At 44.7% G+C, this 14,655-nt stretch overlaps 1 protein-coding gene across 2 annotated transcripts in view; it reads right to left on the bottom strand.

The window, feature by feature from the left end:
• Window positions 1-14,655, bottom strand: part of SREBF1 (sterol regulatory element binding transcription factor 1) — a 50,213-nt gene that overhangs the window by 24,708 nt on the left and 10,850 nt on the right. For both annotated transcript variants that reach the window (XM_083585587.1, XM_083585588.1), the window contains exons 2-5: window positions 10,849-11,232; window positions 9,468-9,634; window positions 9,022-9,150; window positions 494-709 (exon numbers count right to left, since the gene is read on the bottom strand). In XM_083585587.1, the coding sequence (XP_083441713.1) occupies window positions 494-709; window positions 9,022-9,150; window positions 9,468-9,634; window positions 10,849-11,232 (896 nt within the window). The remainder of the gene's footprint in view (window positions 1-493; window positions 710-9,021; window positions 9,151-9,467; window positions 9,635-10,848; window positions 11,233-14,655) is intronic.

The following is a 14,655-nucleotide window of genomic DNA, read 5'->3' as shown; positions in this document are numbered from 1 at the left end:
CAATACTAATATCGATATTTCAAAGAGATTAAAACAAAACCTTTCAAAGATATTAAAAGCACTTGCTAAAAGCAGGCTTGTTTAACCAAGCTCACCCAGCTAAGTACGACGTTGGCATGCATTTTAATTTGTCTTTAGCTCATCATCAATTTTTTTGTTCATGTTGTAAATCGCCATTTCTTAACTTTTCATAACTTGCAACCCACTTGGAGATTTATTATTTTTCTTACAGTCAAGCGGTATAGGTTGTGAACCACCCTGTGATCTTTGGATGAAGGGTTGTATACAAATCTAATAATAATAATAATAATAATAATAGTATAAATTTTATGAAATAAATAGAAAGCCTAAGAGAATTACTTCTAAGCACATTTGCCCAAACGGTGCCAAACCAAAGCCACAAATGTAGCTGCCCGGCGGGGTTCTCTAGGAAGAGACTTCCTCAACCAGGGGACAGCTGCGCACCCAAAATAAAGGTCCCCTGCAGGCATACCTTGGCTTCCGACCCCACAACCAGGTCCTTGAGCTCGGAGATCTTGTCGTTGATGGAGGAGCGATACCGTTTCTCGATGGCGTTGTGGGCTGTGCGCTTCTCGCCCTTGCCGTGGCTTCCCAGAGGCTTCCCGGCAGTCAGGCGGTTGATGGGCAGCTTGTCTGTATCCATCATCAGAGGAACCGTTGCCAGAATGGTGCCCCCACTCATCAGTGTCTGCAAGGGAGGAGAAGCAGTCGCAGAGAGGAGGGGGGGTCATTCCTTTCCTTGAATCGGGCAAAGCCACTCCCCCCAATACAACACATTCTTATTACAATAATAATAATAATAATTTATACCCCGCCCATCTGGCTGGGTTTCCCCAGTCACTCTGGGCGGCTTCCAGCAAAACATTAAAATACAGTGGTGCATCGCAAGACAAAATTAATTCGTTCCTCAAGTTTTTTCTTCTTGCGAGTTTTTCGTCTTGCGAAGCACGGTTTCCCATAGGAATGCATTGAAAATCAATTAATGCGTTCCTATGGAGACCGCCTTCAGACCAGGTCCGGGGACAGTCTGTCCCCGGACCTCTTCTGAAGGCTGGCGGGGGGAGAAGGACTTTTCTCCCCACCGCCAGCCTTCAGAACAGCCTTCTGAAGGCTGGCGGTGGGAAGAAAAGCCCTTCTCCCGCCACCAGCCTTCAGAAGAGTTCCCGCAGGGCTGCCTAAGCTGCAGATAGCAGCCTGCTGCCCCACACGAGGGGCGCTCTTAAGCAGAGCGCCCCTCGCACGGGGCAGACATCTGCAGCTTGGGGAGCCCTGCAGGACTTCCCCGCAGGGCTCTCCAAGCTGCGGATAGGGGTAGCAGGCTGCTATCCGCAAGCTGCGGATAGGGGCAGCAGGCTGCTATCCGCAGCGCTTCTCCTCTGTTCCCGGGGCTTGCGGTGGGAGGAGGGTTTTTCCTCCCCACCGCCAACATTCAGAACAGCATTCTGAATGTTGGCGGTGGGGAGGAAAGCCCTCCTCCCACCGCAAGTCTTCAGGACAGGTCCGGGAACAGAGGAGAAGCGCTGCGCTTCCCCGCTGTCCCCAGAGATTTCCCTATGGGCTTTCGTCTTGCGAAGCAAGCCCATAGGGAAATTTGTCTTGCGAAGCCGCTAAAAATCGGAAAACCCTTTCGTCTTGCGCGTTTTTCGTTTAGCGAGGCATTCGTCTTGCGGGGCACCACTGTACAATAATTCATCAAACTTTAAAATCTTCCCTAAACAGGGCTGCCTTCAGATGTCTTCTAAAAGTCAGATAGTTGTTTATTTCCTTGACATCTGACAGGAAGGCGTTCCACAGGGCAGGAGCCACTACCAAGAAGGCCCTCTGCCTGGTTTCCTTTAACCTCACTTCTCGCAGTGAGGGAACCGCCAGAAGGCCCTCGGCACTGGACCTCAGCATCCGGGCAGAACGATGGGGGTGGAGACACTCCTTCAGGTATACTGGCCATTTAGGGCTTTCAAGGTCAGCGCCAACACTTTGAATTGTGCTCAGAAACATACTGGGAGCCAATGCAGGTCTTTCAGGACTGGTGTTATGTGGTCTCAGCAGCCACTCCCAGTCACCAGTCTAGCTGCCACAACAGGTTTCAGAAATTTCAAAAGGACTTTAAAAGTATTTAAAAAAAAAATTCCTTAAAACAAAAAGATACAGAAGGCTCAGGGCTTGCAGGAGGAACTGCACTGCGGAACTCCCTGCCTCTTGAGATCAAACAGGCGTCTCCACCGTACACTTTTCAGCACGTGCTAGAAACGTTTCTCGTCTAGACAAGCCTGCACAGATGCTTAAAAAGCCGAGGCAATTTTAATCCATTTCACTATTTTAGTACAGTCGTGCCCTGGATCCTGAACGCCTTGGCTCCTGAACAAACCGGCTCCCGAACGATTGAAACCTGGAAGTGAGTGTTCTGTTTTTTGAACGATTTTTGTAAGCCAAATGTCCAGCAAGGCTTCTGCGGCTTCTGATTGGTTGCAGGAGCTTCCTGCAGCCAATCAGAAGCCACACTTTGGTTTCCAAACGTTCTGGAAGTCAAACAGACTTCTGGAACGGATTCCGTTCAACTTCCAAGATACAACTGTACTTTATTTTTTTTTTTTTTATAATATATTTATTAAAGTTTTCAAATAAAACATATATCAAATAAGCACTTATCGTTGTCCATTTAACATCTTTCAATTGTTACATGGGACTCCCCCACACCTCCCGCATACACTTACATCATTATTAAATTATTTTCAAGCAAATTATCATTTAACTCATCTTAATTAATAATCTTAATTTGGTTTGACATATAATTCGACTTTAAATCTATTTTAATGGTAGACAATTGTCTGCACTGGCATCCTATTCAGCACTCAGCCAGATTACAATATTTTTGTAAATAAGTCTTAAATTTCCTCCAGTCTTCTTCCATCCTTTCTTCTCCCTGGTCTCGAATTCTGCCGGTCATCTCGGCTAGTTGCATATAGTCCATCAGTTGCATCTGCCATTCTTCCACAGTGGGTAGCTCCTGAGTTTTCCAATTCTTGGCAATTAATATTCTTGCTGCTGTTGTTGCGTACAAAAAGAATGTTCTGTCCTCTTTTAACACACTCTGGCCGACAATACCCAGGAGAAAGGCCTCTGCTTTCTTAGTAAAGGTGTATTTAAACACCTTTTTTAATTCATTATATATTTTCTCCCAAAAGGCCTTCACTCTAGGGCAGGTCCACCAGAGGTGAAAAAATGTTCCTTCATTTTCCTTACACTTCCAACATTTGCTATCAGACGAATGGTATATTTTAGCCAGTTTAACAGGGGTCATGTACCATCTATACATCATTTTCATCACATTTTCCTTCAACGCATTACATGCAGTGAAGTTCAGCCCAGAGGTCCACAACCTTTCCCAATCTTCAAACATAATATTATACCCAATATCCTGCGCCCATTTTATCATTGTTGATTTTACCATTTCGTCATGTGTGTTCCATTTCAGCAGCAAGTTATACATTCTTGAAAGTACCTTAGTCTTAGGTTCTAACAGTTCAGTTTCTAACTTTGACTTTTCCACTTGGAATCCTAACTTTTTGTCGTTTTTAAACACTTCTTTAATCTGAGCATAGTGTAACCAGTCTCGCACTTTGTCTCTCATCTTTTCTAAACTCTGCAATTTCCAGTTGTCACCATCCTTTTCTATTATCTCCCAATATTTTGGCCAATTGGCCTCCATATTGGCTCTTTTCCGAGCCTTAGCCTCCAGGGGTGACAGCCACCTCGGAGTTTTATTCTCCAGTAAGTCTTTATATTTTGTCCAGACATTAAAAACTGATTTTCTGACAATATGGTTCTTGAAGGCCTTATTTATCTTAGCTTTATCATACCATAAATGTGCATGCCATCCAAACGCATTATTAAAACCTTCCAAATCCAAGACATCCGTATCTTCAAGAAGTAACCAATCTTTTAACCAGCAGAAAGCTGCAGCTTCATAATACAACTTTAAGTCTGGCAGGGCAAAGCCCCCTCTTTCTTTCGCATCTGTTAATATTTTAAATTTGATTCTGGGCTTTTTGCCCTGCCAGACAAATTTAGAGATATCTTTCTGCCACTTCCGGAAGCACTCTGTCTTGTCTACAATCTGCAGTGTCTGAAATAAAAATAACATTTTTGGCAATACATTCATCTTGATGGCAGCTATTCGGCCTAGCAATGAAAGTTTTAATCTTGACCAACTATCCAAGTCTCTCTTAATCTCTGACCAACATTTTTCATAATTATCTTTAAATAAACTCAGATTTTTTGCTGTTATGTTTACCCCTAGGTATTTAACTTTTTTAACCACATTTAGTTCTGTCTCTTTCTGAAGCTGTTCCAACTCAATATCTGTCATGTTTTTCCCCAGAACTTTAGTTTTTTGCTTATTTAACTTAAATCCTGCCACTCGACCAAAGTTTTGAATTAGTTGTAGTACTCTTTTCAAACTAGACTCCGGCTCCTGTAATGTCAGAACTAGGTCATCTGCAAAAGCTTTAAGTTTATATTGTTTCGCTCCGACCTGAATCCCTTCCACCAACCGGTCCCCCCTAATCATATTCAGGAGCACTTCCAGAACCGAAATAAACAGTAATGGGGAAATCGGGCAGCCTTGTCGTGTACCTTTTTCAATTTTAAACTCTTCTGTAACCACATTGTTAACTATCAGTTTAGCCTTTTGTTCTGAATATATTGCCTCAATCCCGTTCTCAAACCCCCGTCCCACTCCCATTTCTTTTAAGTTCCCCTTCATAAATTTCCAAGAAATGTTGTCAAAGGCTTTCTCCGCGTCTATAAAAATTAAAGCTGCTTTGGTGTTTATGTTTGTTTGTAAAAGTTCCAATATGTCTATAATGTTCCTTGTGTTAGTAAACATATGTCTGCCCGGGAGAAAGCCTGCCTGGTCTTTATGGATTATCTCACTTAAAACTTTCTTAAATCTTCGTGCCAAAACATCTGCAAATATTTTGTAATCCACATTTAAAAGGGAGATGGGACGGTAATTCTTAAGTTGTGTCTTTTCAGTTTCTGACTTTGGAATCAATGTGATAAATGCTTCTTTCCACGATTCAGGCGCCTTCTTCCCCTCCATTATTTCATTACTGACCTCCAACAAAGGTTGTATCAAATAATCCTTCAATGTCTTATAGTAGTTAGAGGTCAGTCCATCTGGCCCTGGTGATTTGCCCTGTTTCAGACTCAGGATGGCCTGTTCAATCTCTTGTTGTGTTATTTTGCCATTTAAAATTGTTCTGTTTTCTTCTGACAGCTTTGCTAATCCATTTCTCTCCAAAAATTGTGTAATCTCTATTTCATCTTGTGGCCCTTGAGTATATAACTTTTTAAAATACCTCTGGAAGCACTTTCTAATCTCTCCCGGGTTCTGAATGTTCCTTCCTTCAACCTCTAAGTTTGTTACTGTATTTAATCTTTGTCTCCTTTTCAACTGCCAAGCTAGCAGTTTCCCACATTTATTTGCCGATTCAAAAGTTTTTTGTTTCATTGTTTTAATCTTCCATTCTATTTCCTGATTTATCAGCTTGGAATATTGCGCCTGATAAAGTTTAATTTCTCTCAGAATCGGTTGGGACTTCGGGTTAGATCTTAACTTCTTCTCCAACTCTTTGATACTTTCCAGAATTTTATCTTTCTTTTCATTTTGCAGTCTTTTCTTTAAGGAATTCTGTTGGATCAAGAACCCTCTCATCACAGCTTTACTTGCATCCCAGATAGTTCTTTTTTCCACCGTAGTGTTCAAATTAATCTCAAAATAGTCCTTTAAGGTTTTTTGGGCCTTCTTTACAATTCTTTGATCTCTAAACAGGCCATCATTCATCTTCCATCTAAAGGAGCCGATTGGGATCAATGTCATATCCATTCTCAAGGCGTTATGGTCGGAGCATGTTTTGGGGCAGATTTCCACCTTCCTCACCTTAGGTGCCAGACTTCTAGTTATCCATATTTGGTCGATTCGTGTCCAAGTCAGTTGAGCTTCAGAAAAGAATGTTCCTTCTCTTCCCAAGGGGTTTCTAACTCTCCAGATGTCAACCCAGTCCATATTGTCAGTCATTTCAAAAAAGGTCTTAGGTAGTCTTCCCTCTTTAGTAATGTTCTGGTTCTGTGACTTATCCATATTTGTTGATACGACCCCATTCATGTCCCCCATCATGATGACGTTGTTGTAATCCAGATAGTCCAGCATGATCTCGTGCAACTTCTTATAAAAATCCGATTTTCCTTCATTTGGAGCATAAATTCCTAATATCAAAATTTTTTCTCCTTGATACTGTATTTCTATTGCGAGGATTCTTCCACTTTCGTCTTTAAAGAGAAATTTTGGTGAAAGGCTCTCTTTTGCATAGATCACTACACCTCTCTTTTTAACTGTATCCGATGATATAAATTCTTGACCAAGCCTTTTATTTATTAACACCTTTCTATGGAGCCTAATCACATGCGTTTCTTGTAAGCATATAATGTCCAATTGTTCCTTTTTTAAAATATGAAAAATTTTAGACCTTTTTTCGGGACTGTTACAGCCATTTATGTTCCAACTCAAAAGCTGCAGAGACATCCTGGATAGATCTGGTTATTCTTTCTGGGGTGGTACCTTGTTCTCCGGTCCTTGAGGATCCGAGGGGGCGGGCTCCCCTGGAGGTTCTGGCGCTGGCAATCCAAGTCCTTTGTGGAGGTCTTCTCCGTGTGCTCCCAAAAACTTGTCTCTATCTTCCACTGTTTTGATTTTGATCTTTCTCCCTCTGTAGGTAAAGGATAATCCTTGTGGAAACTCCCACCTGAAGATAATTGCGTTGCTTCTCAACAGTCTTGCCAATTCCGTGTAATTAGATCTAAGGTCCAGCAACTGCTTAGGAATGTCCTTGTAGATTTCAATTCTCTTGCCCAAGATGTCTAGTGACTTTTCGTAGTGCAGGCCCAAAATCTTGTCCCTTTCCTCCTTTGATCTCAATGTTATCAAACAATCTCTGGGCTTCTCTGTCCTTCTGACTCTGCCAAGCCTGAAAGCAGATGCAATTTTAAAGTCTTTTTCCTCTAACTCCCAAAACTTGGCAAATTCCTTAGTTAGAAATTCAATAAGATTATCTTCTTCCACCTCTGGTATTGACCGTATCCTCAAGTTGGTCTCCCTGTTTCGCAGTTCTGTCATCAAAAAGTAAATCTGATGTTCTCCAACTTGTTTGCTGAGTGGTCTTACTTCTTTCTCAAGTTCTTCCAATCTTTGACTAGTATCTTCAGCCAGTTTACGATTCTCACCTACAGCCTCCTTTAATTCTCCAATGGATTGGGCATTCTGTGCAACTTGTCCAGTCAGCTTATTCAAACTTTCTGTGTTCTGTTCAATTTTAGCTGTATGCAAATCAGCCTTCTTGTCCAGAGCCTCCAGTTTCTCCAAAATTTTCTCCAAGACAGAGCTACTTGTCCCTGAAGCCATATCTCCCAGGTGCAGCTCCTCTGTCTCACCCTCCCCTGCCTGTATTAGGGAGGCCGCCTCTATGTCTGGAGGCAAAGTGGAAGGCAAGGCCGGCACAGAAGATCTACGCTGTGAGGCTGCAGATAAAGTTAAAGTTGTTTGTTTAGTCCTTCCTCTTCTCCTTGCGCCACTCATTCCAAAGTTATCTGTAATCCAAGGTCAATCCAAGTTGTTCCCATGAGAAAGCAGAGTCCCAGATGCAATAGTCAAACAGAGGCCGGGAAAGGGAAAGTAAAACAAAGTCACTGCTGTAAGCCCAAAATCCTCTAGAGGGAGCTTAATACGTCTTCAGGGAAAAGATCAAATCCAAGTTAAACTTATAAATTTAAATCCATGTCTATCGCCTCCACAGTGTGTTATTTTTAGCAGAGTAAAACTTAAAGCAAAACAGTGTTTCTTACAGTGCCTTGACTGCAACAGTTTCAAAGTATCCAGTTCCAGCTCAGAATGTTTCAAAACCTGAATTCAATATATCCAAAGTTGCAAACTGGTGCTCATTCAGGCAGCTCCAGCACCAGAGATTCTTATTTATTTTATAATCCACTGGTACCACAGAAGAAGAATATCAGTGCATCCCACATATGACCAGCAAAAGTCAATAACTCAAAGTCTTTCACTCAGAAAACTGCTTTAACAGGGTGCCAGCATTTAGTTAAAGCATAACTTTTTGTCTCCACTCCTCCTGCTCTTTGCTTAAAGTTCAGTATCGCGGGAGATGGGCTTCCTGCTTATTCTCACTCCGTTTTCAGCCAAATTTCAACTTTTTTTTAAAAAGTTTTAAAAGTTCCATAAAGTTCTCAAAAAGTTTCAGAAAGTTGACGAAAGTTTCAGAAAGTTTTCAATGTCCAAATTTACTCACGGGTTGTAGTTTCCAAAGTTCAGAAAAGTTGCAGGAAGAAAGGACAGCGCTGACCGGCAACAGCAATGCGGCTTCACTTCGCTGTTTGCGCAACGACCCACAGCGCCGCTACCCCCTCCGCGATCCGGAGCCCCTTACGGGGTCCCTTCAACGTTTTGGGGGCTGCTTCTGGCGCCCGCCGGGTCCCGAGACCACAGGCTTCTGCCACCTGTGGTTTTCCTGGATGGGTCTCCGCTTCGCCGTAGCGGACGACCCGTTTACAGCGGAGCTCCCTTCTCCTTACTCGGAGAAGGCAGCCATTACCGGTCGCGCCGCCTCCGGAAGTCCGATACAACTGTACTTTAAATCATAGAATCAAAAAATTGTAGAGTTAAAAGACCCCTGTGGGTCATTTAAGCCCAGGGTTTTCCAAATTTGAGTCCCCAGCTGCTTTTGGACTACAACTCCCATCACCCCTAGGTAGCAGGACCCGTGGTCAGGAATGATGGGAACTGTAGTCCAAAAACAAATGGACTGCCCAAGTTTGGGCAACCCTCGATTTTATAGCTTTATTTTTTTGTAAACTGTGTTGAGGTGGTTGTTGTTGTTTACCATCAAGCGGTGCACACACATTACGAGATGGAAAAATTCATTAATTAATTACCGGCATCTGTAGTGATGTCGACTGGACGGCCGTCGTGGTCCCCAGAGTGGTGATGCCAGAGGTCTGGGCTCCCGAGACGGTTGTCAGAAGCAGAGAGTCAGCCTTGATGAAGTGAGGCTGCAGAAGGACCTGTGGGAGGAGAAGAGGGGTCAGTGCGAAGAAGAAGAAGAGGAGGAGTTTGGATTTGATATCCCGCTTTATCACTACCCAAAGGAGTCTCAAAGCAGCTAACATTCTCCTTTCCCTTCCTCCCCCACAACAAACACTCTGTGAGGTGAGTGGGGCTGAGAGACTTCAGAGAAGTATGACTAGCCCAAGGTCACCCAGCAGCTGCATGTGGAGGAGCGGGGAAGCGAACCCGGTTCACCAGATTACGAGTCCACCGCTCTTAACCACTACACCACGAGAGGACTAACAGATCCGGGGGCCCCGCAGCCCCTGCTCACCGGCACTTGCTGGATCTGGCGCTGGACGACTTGGGATCCACTGTGGGGAGTCAGAATCTGCTGGGGAGCGATGTTCTGGAGTTGGGTTTGCATTGCCACTGGCTGGTTCTGCTGCGACGTGGCTTGGGTGCTTGGAGGGGGCTGAGAATGCCCTCCTGGCTGCGGAGCTGAGAGAGAAACGTATTTATTTCTAAAATGCATCCATAGTCCATCCATTTCTCCAAGCAGCTCAAAGTCCTCCCCTTCATTTAATCCCCACAACAACCCTGTTGTTGCAAGCAAAGGACCGGCCCCCAACATCACCCAGTGAGAGCTCCAGGGCCCAGTGGCAATTTGAACCCTGGTCTCCTAGTCCGACGCTCTAACCACTGCACCACAGCAGGGCAGCCCTGCTGAAGCGGAACGAAGGAATATGAAACTCGGCATCCTCCGTTTCTCCCACCAGCCTGTGAAATGCTTCCAGGAAGACCCCAAGCTCCCTGGCAAGTGGTATTCACAGGTAGACCACCACTGAACAGGGAGGTTTTGTGCAATTATCATGACCAGTGGCCATGAACAGAACAAGACAGAAAGCATTTGCACATTTGAAACCCCCAGCGCTGAACGCCTTCACCCATTTTGGTTCCCAAAGTAGGTTCTGATGCCCTCTGAGATCCCTTTCTGTCCTCCAGATCAGAATAATGATCTGTTTATCATTGGCTACTGCAACAAAATGGTGCAGTCTTGAGTGCTTCTGTTGACAGTTCCAGCCACTCTGCTTCCCACCCAACCACTCAAAATTTTCTGTGTATCCTCCAACAAATGAATCAGTCTCTTTTGACTGTTTTGCCTCCCCCTCCAAATAATTCTAATTCTAAAATCTTTAGGCCACAGTTTCCTAATCCTTAATTTATATATGGGGCCGATTACAAACCCCTGTGCATTTAAGAAGTAAGGGGACTGTCATCCGTTGACTTCTAAGGAGCTCTGCAGAATCAAATCACCTCTAGGGCCGCCAACTTTTCAACAGGCCCCTGTAGCTATGCCTTTAACAGCTGCCTGGTGGGTCAATACAAGTAGGGAAAGACAGATGTCTCCTTGGTGTGAAAAACTTCGCCTGCTAGTTCCTCAAGATGTGGCAGCTGCTAAGGGCACAGGAGCACACCCAGCTGCTGCTTTTTGGTCAGTTGGCAAGCCCAGCCCCCTCTTATTGTATATTACTATTACTATTAACATTTATTTATATAGCACCATCAATCTGCCTGGCTCTGTGCACAACTAAAATCAAGAAATCCTACCTTCAAAGGGCACACACTCCAAAACAACAAACAGAAACAATACAATTAAAAAATCAATAGTTTAATTTTTGAAATCAGTTAAGCCTGGGGGCCGCTCTCCTCACCGGAAACACTGCTCTGATTCAGAAATCCCACCATAGGTTGTGCTGAGAATTGGGTCTGGGGTGCCGGGACGAAACTCTGAGCCGCCAGCCTGGTCGGCGGGAGTCGAGATGCAGGCTGGGTGGCCGTCGACGGGGCAGGCTCCTCCTTGATGTCCATTGGAGTGGGCTCTGTGTTCGAGTTTGCTGCCGTCACTGGTTGAAAGCTGGGTGGGGGTGGAGCTGGGACCTGGAACAAGCTGGAGGAAGGTGAGTTAGCGGCCTCCAGGTAGCCGCTGAACAAACTGGGCCCATGTGGATTGGGCTCTGGGGTGACAGTTGTGCCAAACGACGCCTCAAACAGACCAGGGAAGTCTCCATCTTCAGTGTTGATCAGCTGAAGCATGTCTGCAAAACATACAGAAGGAAGGCAGCCTTGAGACGGGGTTTTCTTTGTACTTAGGAGCCTGGGGTCTGTGAGAATTTCCTGACGAACAGGCGAAATGGGCACACAGACCAGGGCTGCAATTGCACCATACTTTATAGCACAGTGATACCCCTCTATTTAAAAACATAAAATAATTATTGATACTTTTCCACATACAGAACAATAAAAAAACTAATTTAAATAAAGAGGAAACGGAAAAGGAGAAACAAAAGAAAACAAATTGAGAAAGAGGAAAAAGAGGGAGAGAAAATCGCAAAGAACTCTCAGACGTCTCACACAAAAGGGCGTGGACCCTCCCAGCTCTCACCAGTATGATACCACTTCAAACAGAATTCAGAAAGCTCCTTGGCTATGTGACAGGTACTCTTTATATTCAGACACAAAAGAGAACTTTGCCACCTCTTTCTAGGATGTCTGCCTCCTGGGCTGTTACCCAGTTTCACAACTCCCGTTCAGCAGATCACATGGCAAACAGAGGCCCGTCTGGGCTGAAGCTCACTGTGTGAGCCAAGGCTTGGCAGGATCATCCCCAAGACACAGCATTGTGGGCCTCTCAGGAGTGCCTGGATCCGTTCTCTCAACCATCACAGCTATGGAGTTAAGACCTCCTGTGGCCAACGACCACCTGTGCCAACCTCCAGCAATGCTGCCACAGCACAATTCTGCCAACCTCTGGTCACATCACCAACTACTCCACATTCAAGATCAGTAAAGGTAAAGGGACCCCTGACCATTAAGTCCAGTCGTGGCTGACTCTGGGGTTGCGGCACTCATCCCTTGCCGAGGGAGCCGGGGTACAGATTCCAGGTCATGTGGCCAGCATGACTAAGCCGCTTCTGGCGAACCAGAGCAGCACACGGAAACGCCATTTACCTTCCCGCCGGAGCGGTACCTATTTATCTACTTGCACTTGACGTGCTTTCGAACTGCTAGGTTGGCAGGAGCAGGGACCGAGCAACAGGAGCTCACCCCAGCATGGGGATTCAAACCGCCGACCTTCTGATTGGCAAGTCCTAGGCTCTGTGGTTTAACCCACAGCACCACCCACGTCCCTCAAGATCAGTATCCTGCACCAATAGCTCTTTGCATCTCACATGCCCAGCAGTATAAGGGCTGGAAGTTTGTGATAAGGCAGCCCTGTTTAAGCCAGGTCTGGGTCAAGCCAGAACGGGATTGCAGACTACATGAAAAGGACTATACAGTGGTACCTCGGGTTAAGAACTTAATTCGTTCTGGAGGTCCGTTCTTAACCTGAAACTGTTCTTAACCTGAAGCACCACTTTAGCTAATGGGGCCTGCCGCCGTGCCGCCACCGAGCGATTTCTGTTCTCATCCTGAAGCAAAGTTCTTAACCCGAGGTACTGTTTCTGGGTTAGCAGAGTCTGTAACCTGAAGCATCTGTAACCTGAGATACCACTGTATTTGGAATATCAGGTGGGGGGTGGGGAGCCTTTTAGCATTGCAGTAAGGTATCCATTGGGGCAGAACAGATGGCTACTGGATCAGGCCAATGGTCCAACTAGTTCCAGCATCCTGACCTCACTGTGGCCGACTACATGCCCCCAAGGGAAACCTGCACGCAGGATTCAGCCACAAGAGTCCTCTTCCCCGCCCCACTGAGGTTTCCAGCAACTGGTCTTCAGAAGCATTGTTGCAGAGCATAACCATTATGGTTGGAGCTATCAAAAGCCTTATTCCCCCCCACAAATTTTGTCTAATCCTCTTTGCAAGCCATCCAAGCTGTGTGGCCTCTACTGCCTCCTGTGGCAAGCAGTTCCACAGGTTAACTATGCACTGTGTGGAAAGGAAAAACCTATGCCATGTATAATTTCACAAACTATCACATTACCACCCCCACCCATCTCCCCTCCCTCCACCCCCTTTCTTTTTTTTTTCTTATTTTTTCTTCTCTCCCTAATGCCTCATCCAATGAAACAGATTTGTAAAAATGTTACATGGAAGGGGGAAAAAAAATACGAGGCATTACACTTACACTGTAAAACAAGAAAACCCTTAATAAAATATTTAAAAAAAAAAATAAGGAGACACAAAAAAAACAACAACAAACTATCACATTACTTCTTAGGCATCTTTTATCTAAACTAAAAAGCTCAAAATGCTGCATTTTTTTCCCTTCATGGCAGAGTTGCTCCACTCCCTTGCTTGTGCTTTGCTAAACCTTTTCCAGCTCCACAATATATCCCATTTGAGGTGAGGCAATCAGAACTGCACACAATATTCCAAATGCTGTCACGTCATAGATTTGCACAATTTTGGTGGCTTTGTTTTAAACTCCTTTCCTAATGATGCCAAGCATGGAATTTGCCTTTTTTTCACAGCTGCTGCTGCATACTGGGTCGACATCTTTATTGAGCAACCCATCAGAGATGACAAACAGCCTAGTCTAATGCAGCTTTTTATGCCACACACAACACTTTGACGAAAGTAACTCACAACACAAGACAGCCCTCAGGAAACTGTGCTCGTGTCAATGTGTCTTCAACACACTGCTCTGGAAATTTAATTTCAGGAACTTCAGCAAACCTCAACCGGCAATTTCCAGCAGAACCACCCAAAAGGGCTCGTCCATACTTTTTTTCATTCACCGATATGTTGAATGCATTGCGTATCGAGTTATTCCCTTGGGACCAGGATCTTTTCTCATTGCTCAGCAGCTGTGCTTTGCAAAAAAAACCCTGATCTTACCTTGCTAAATCGGAAAATCCACAGCGAGGTGTTGCTTAACCAAGCTTCAATTAAGCAGGTAAAATTGGGTTTAGGGAAGGAAAAACCACAGAACAACAAGGAAAGCTCTCAGACCCAGGGGAATTGACTGGTACATGATTGAAACACAGGTCAACACAGGTGTGGATGGAACCAAAGTCAGCTCAGTGCTGCTCCAAAATAAAAATCCAGGAAGGTTCTGCAAAGATGCAGGATGTGCATTAAGCATTCTGCAGATCCGGGCATCCATCCTAGGGCTGAAGAATTATGTGCAACAGAATAGTCCATTTTGCAAAGCTCAGTTATCCAAATCTACCTAGCACTAAACTAAGGCACATGCTCCACAAAGCCCTATGTAAATTAAACCCCTTCAGGCAAACTTCTGATACTTATCGGAATGCCAGCCCACACGGTACTATCAGAGCGACAGCACTCAGAGACCCATCCCATCTTCAGAATAGAGGGTTGGTACCACTCTCCACCCTTCTGAAAAGCAGAAGCAAATTTTATTTCTTATTTCATAAAATTGATGAATATAATAATAATAATAATTTATTATTTGTACCCCGCCCATCCGGCTGGGTTTCCCCAGCCACTCTGGGCGGCTTCCATAGAAACCAAAAATACACTAAAATATCACAGATTAAAAACTTCCCTGA

Source organism: Podarcis filfolensis (assembly GCF_964270895.1).
Source record: "Podarcis filfolensis genome assembly, chromosome: 14".
In the NCBI taxonomy this organism is placed as follows: domain Eukaryota; kingdom Metazoa; phylum Chordata; class Lepidosauria; order Squamata; family Lacertidae; genus Podarcis; species Podarcis filfolensis.
This window is presented reverse-complemented; position numbering and strand designations above follow the sequence as displayed.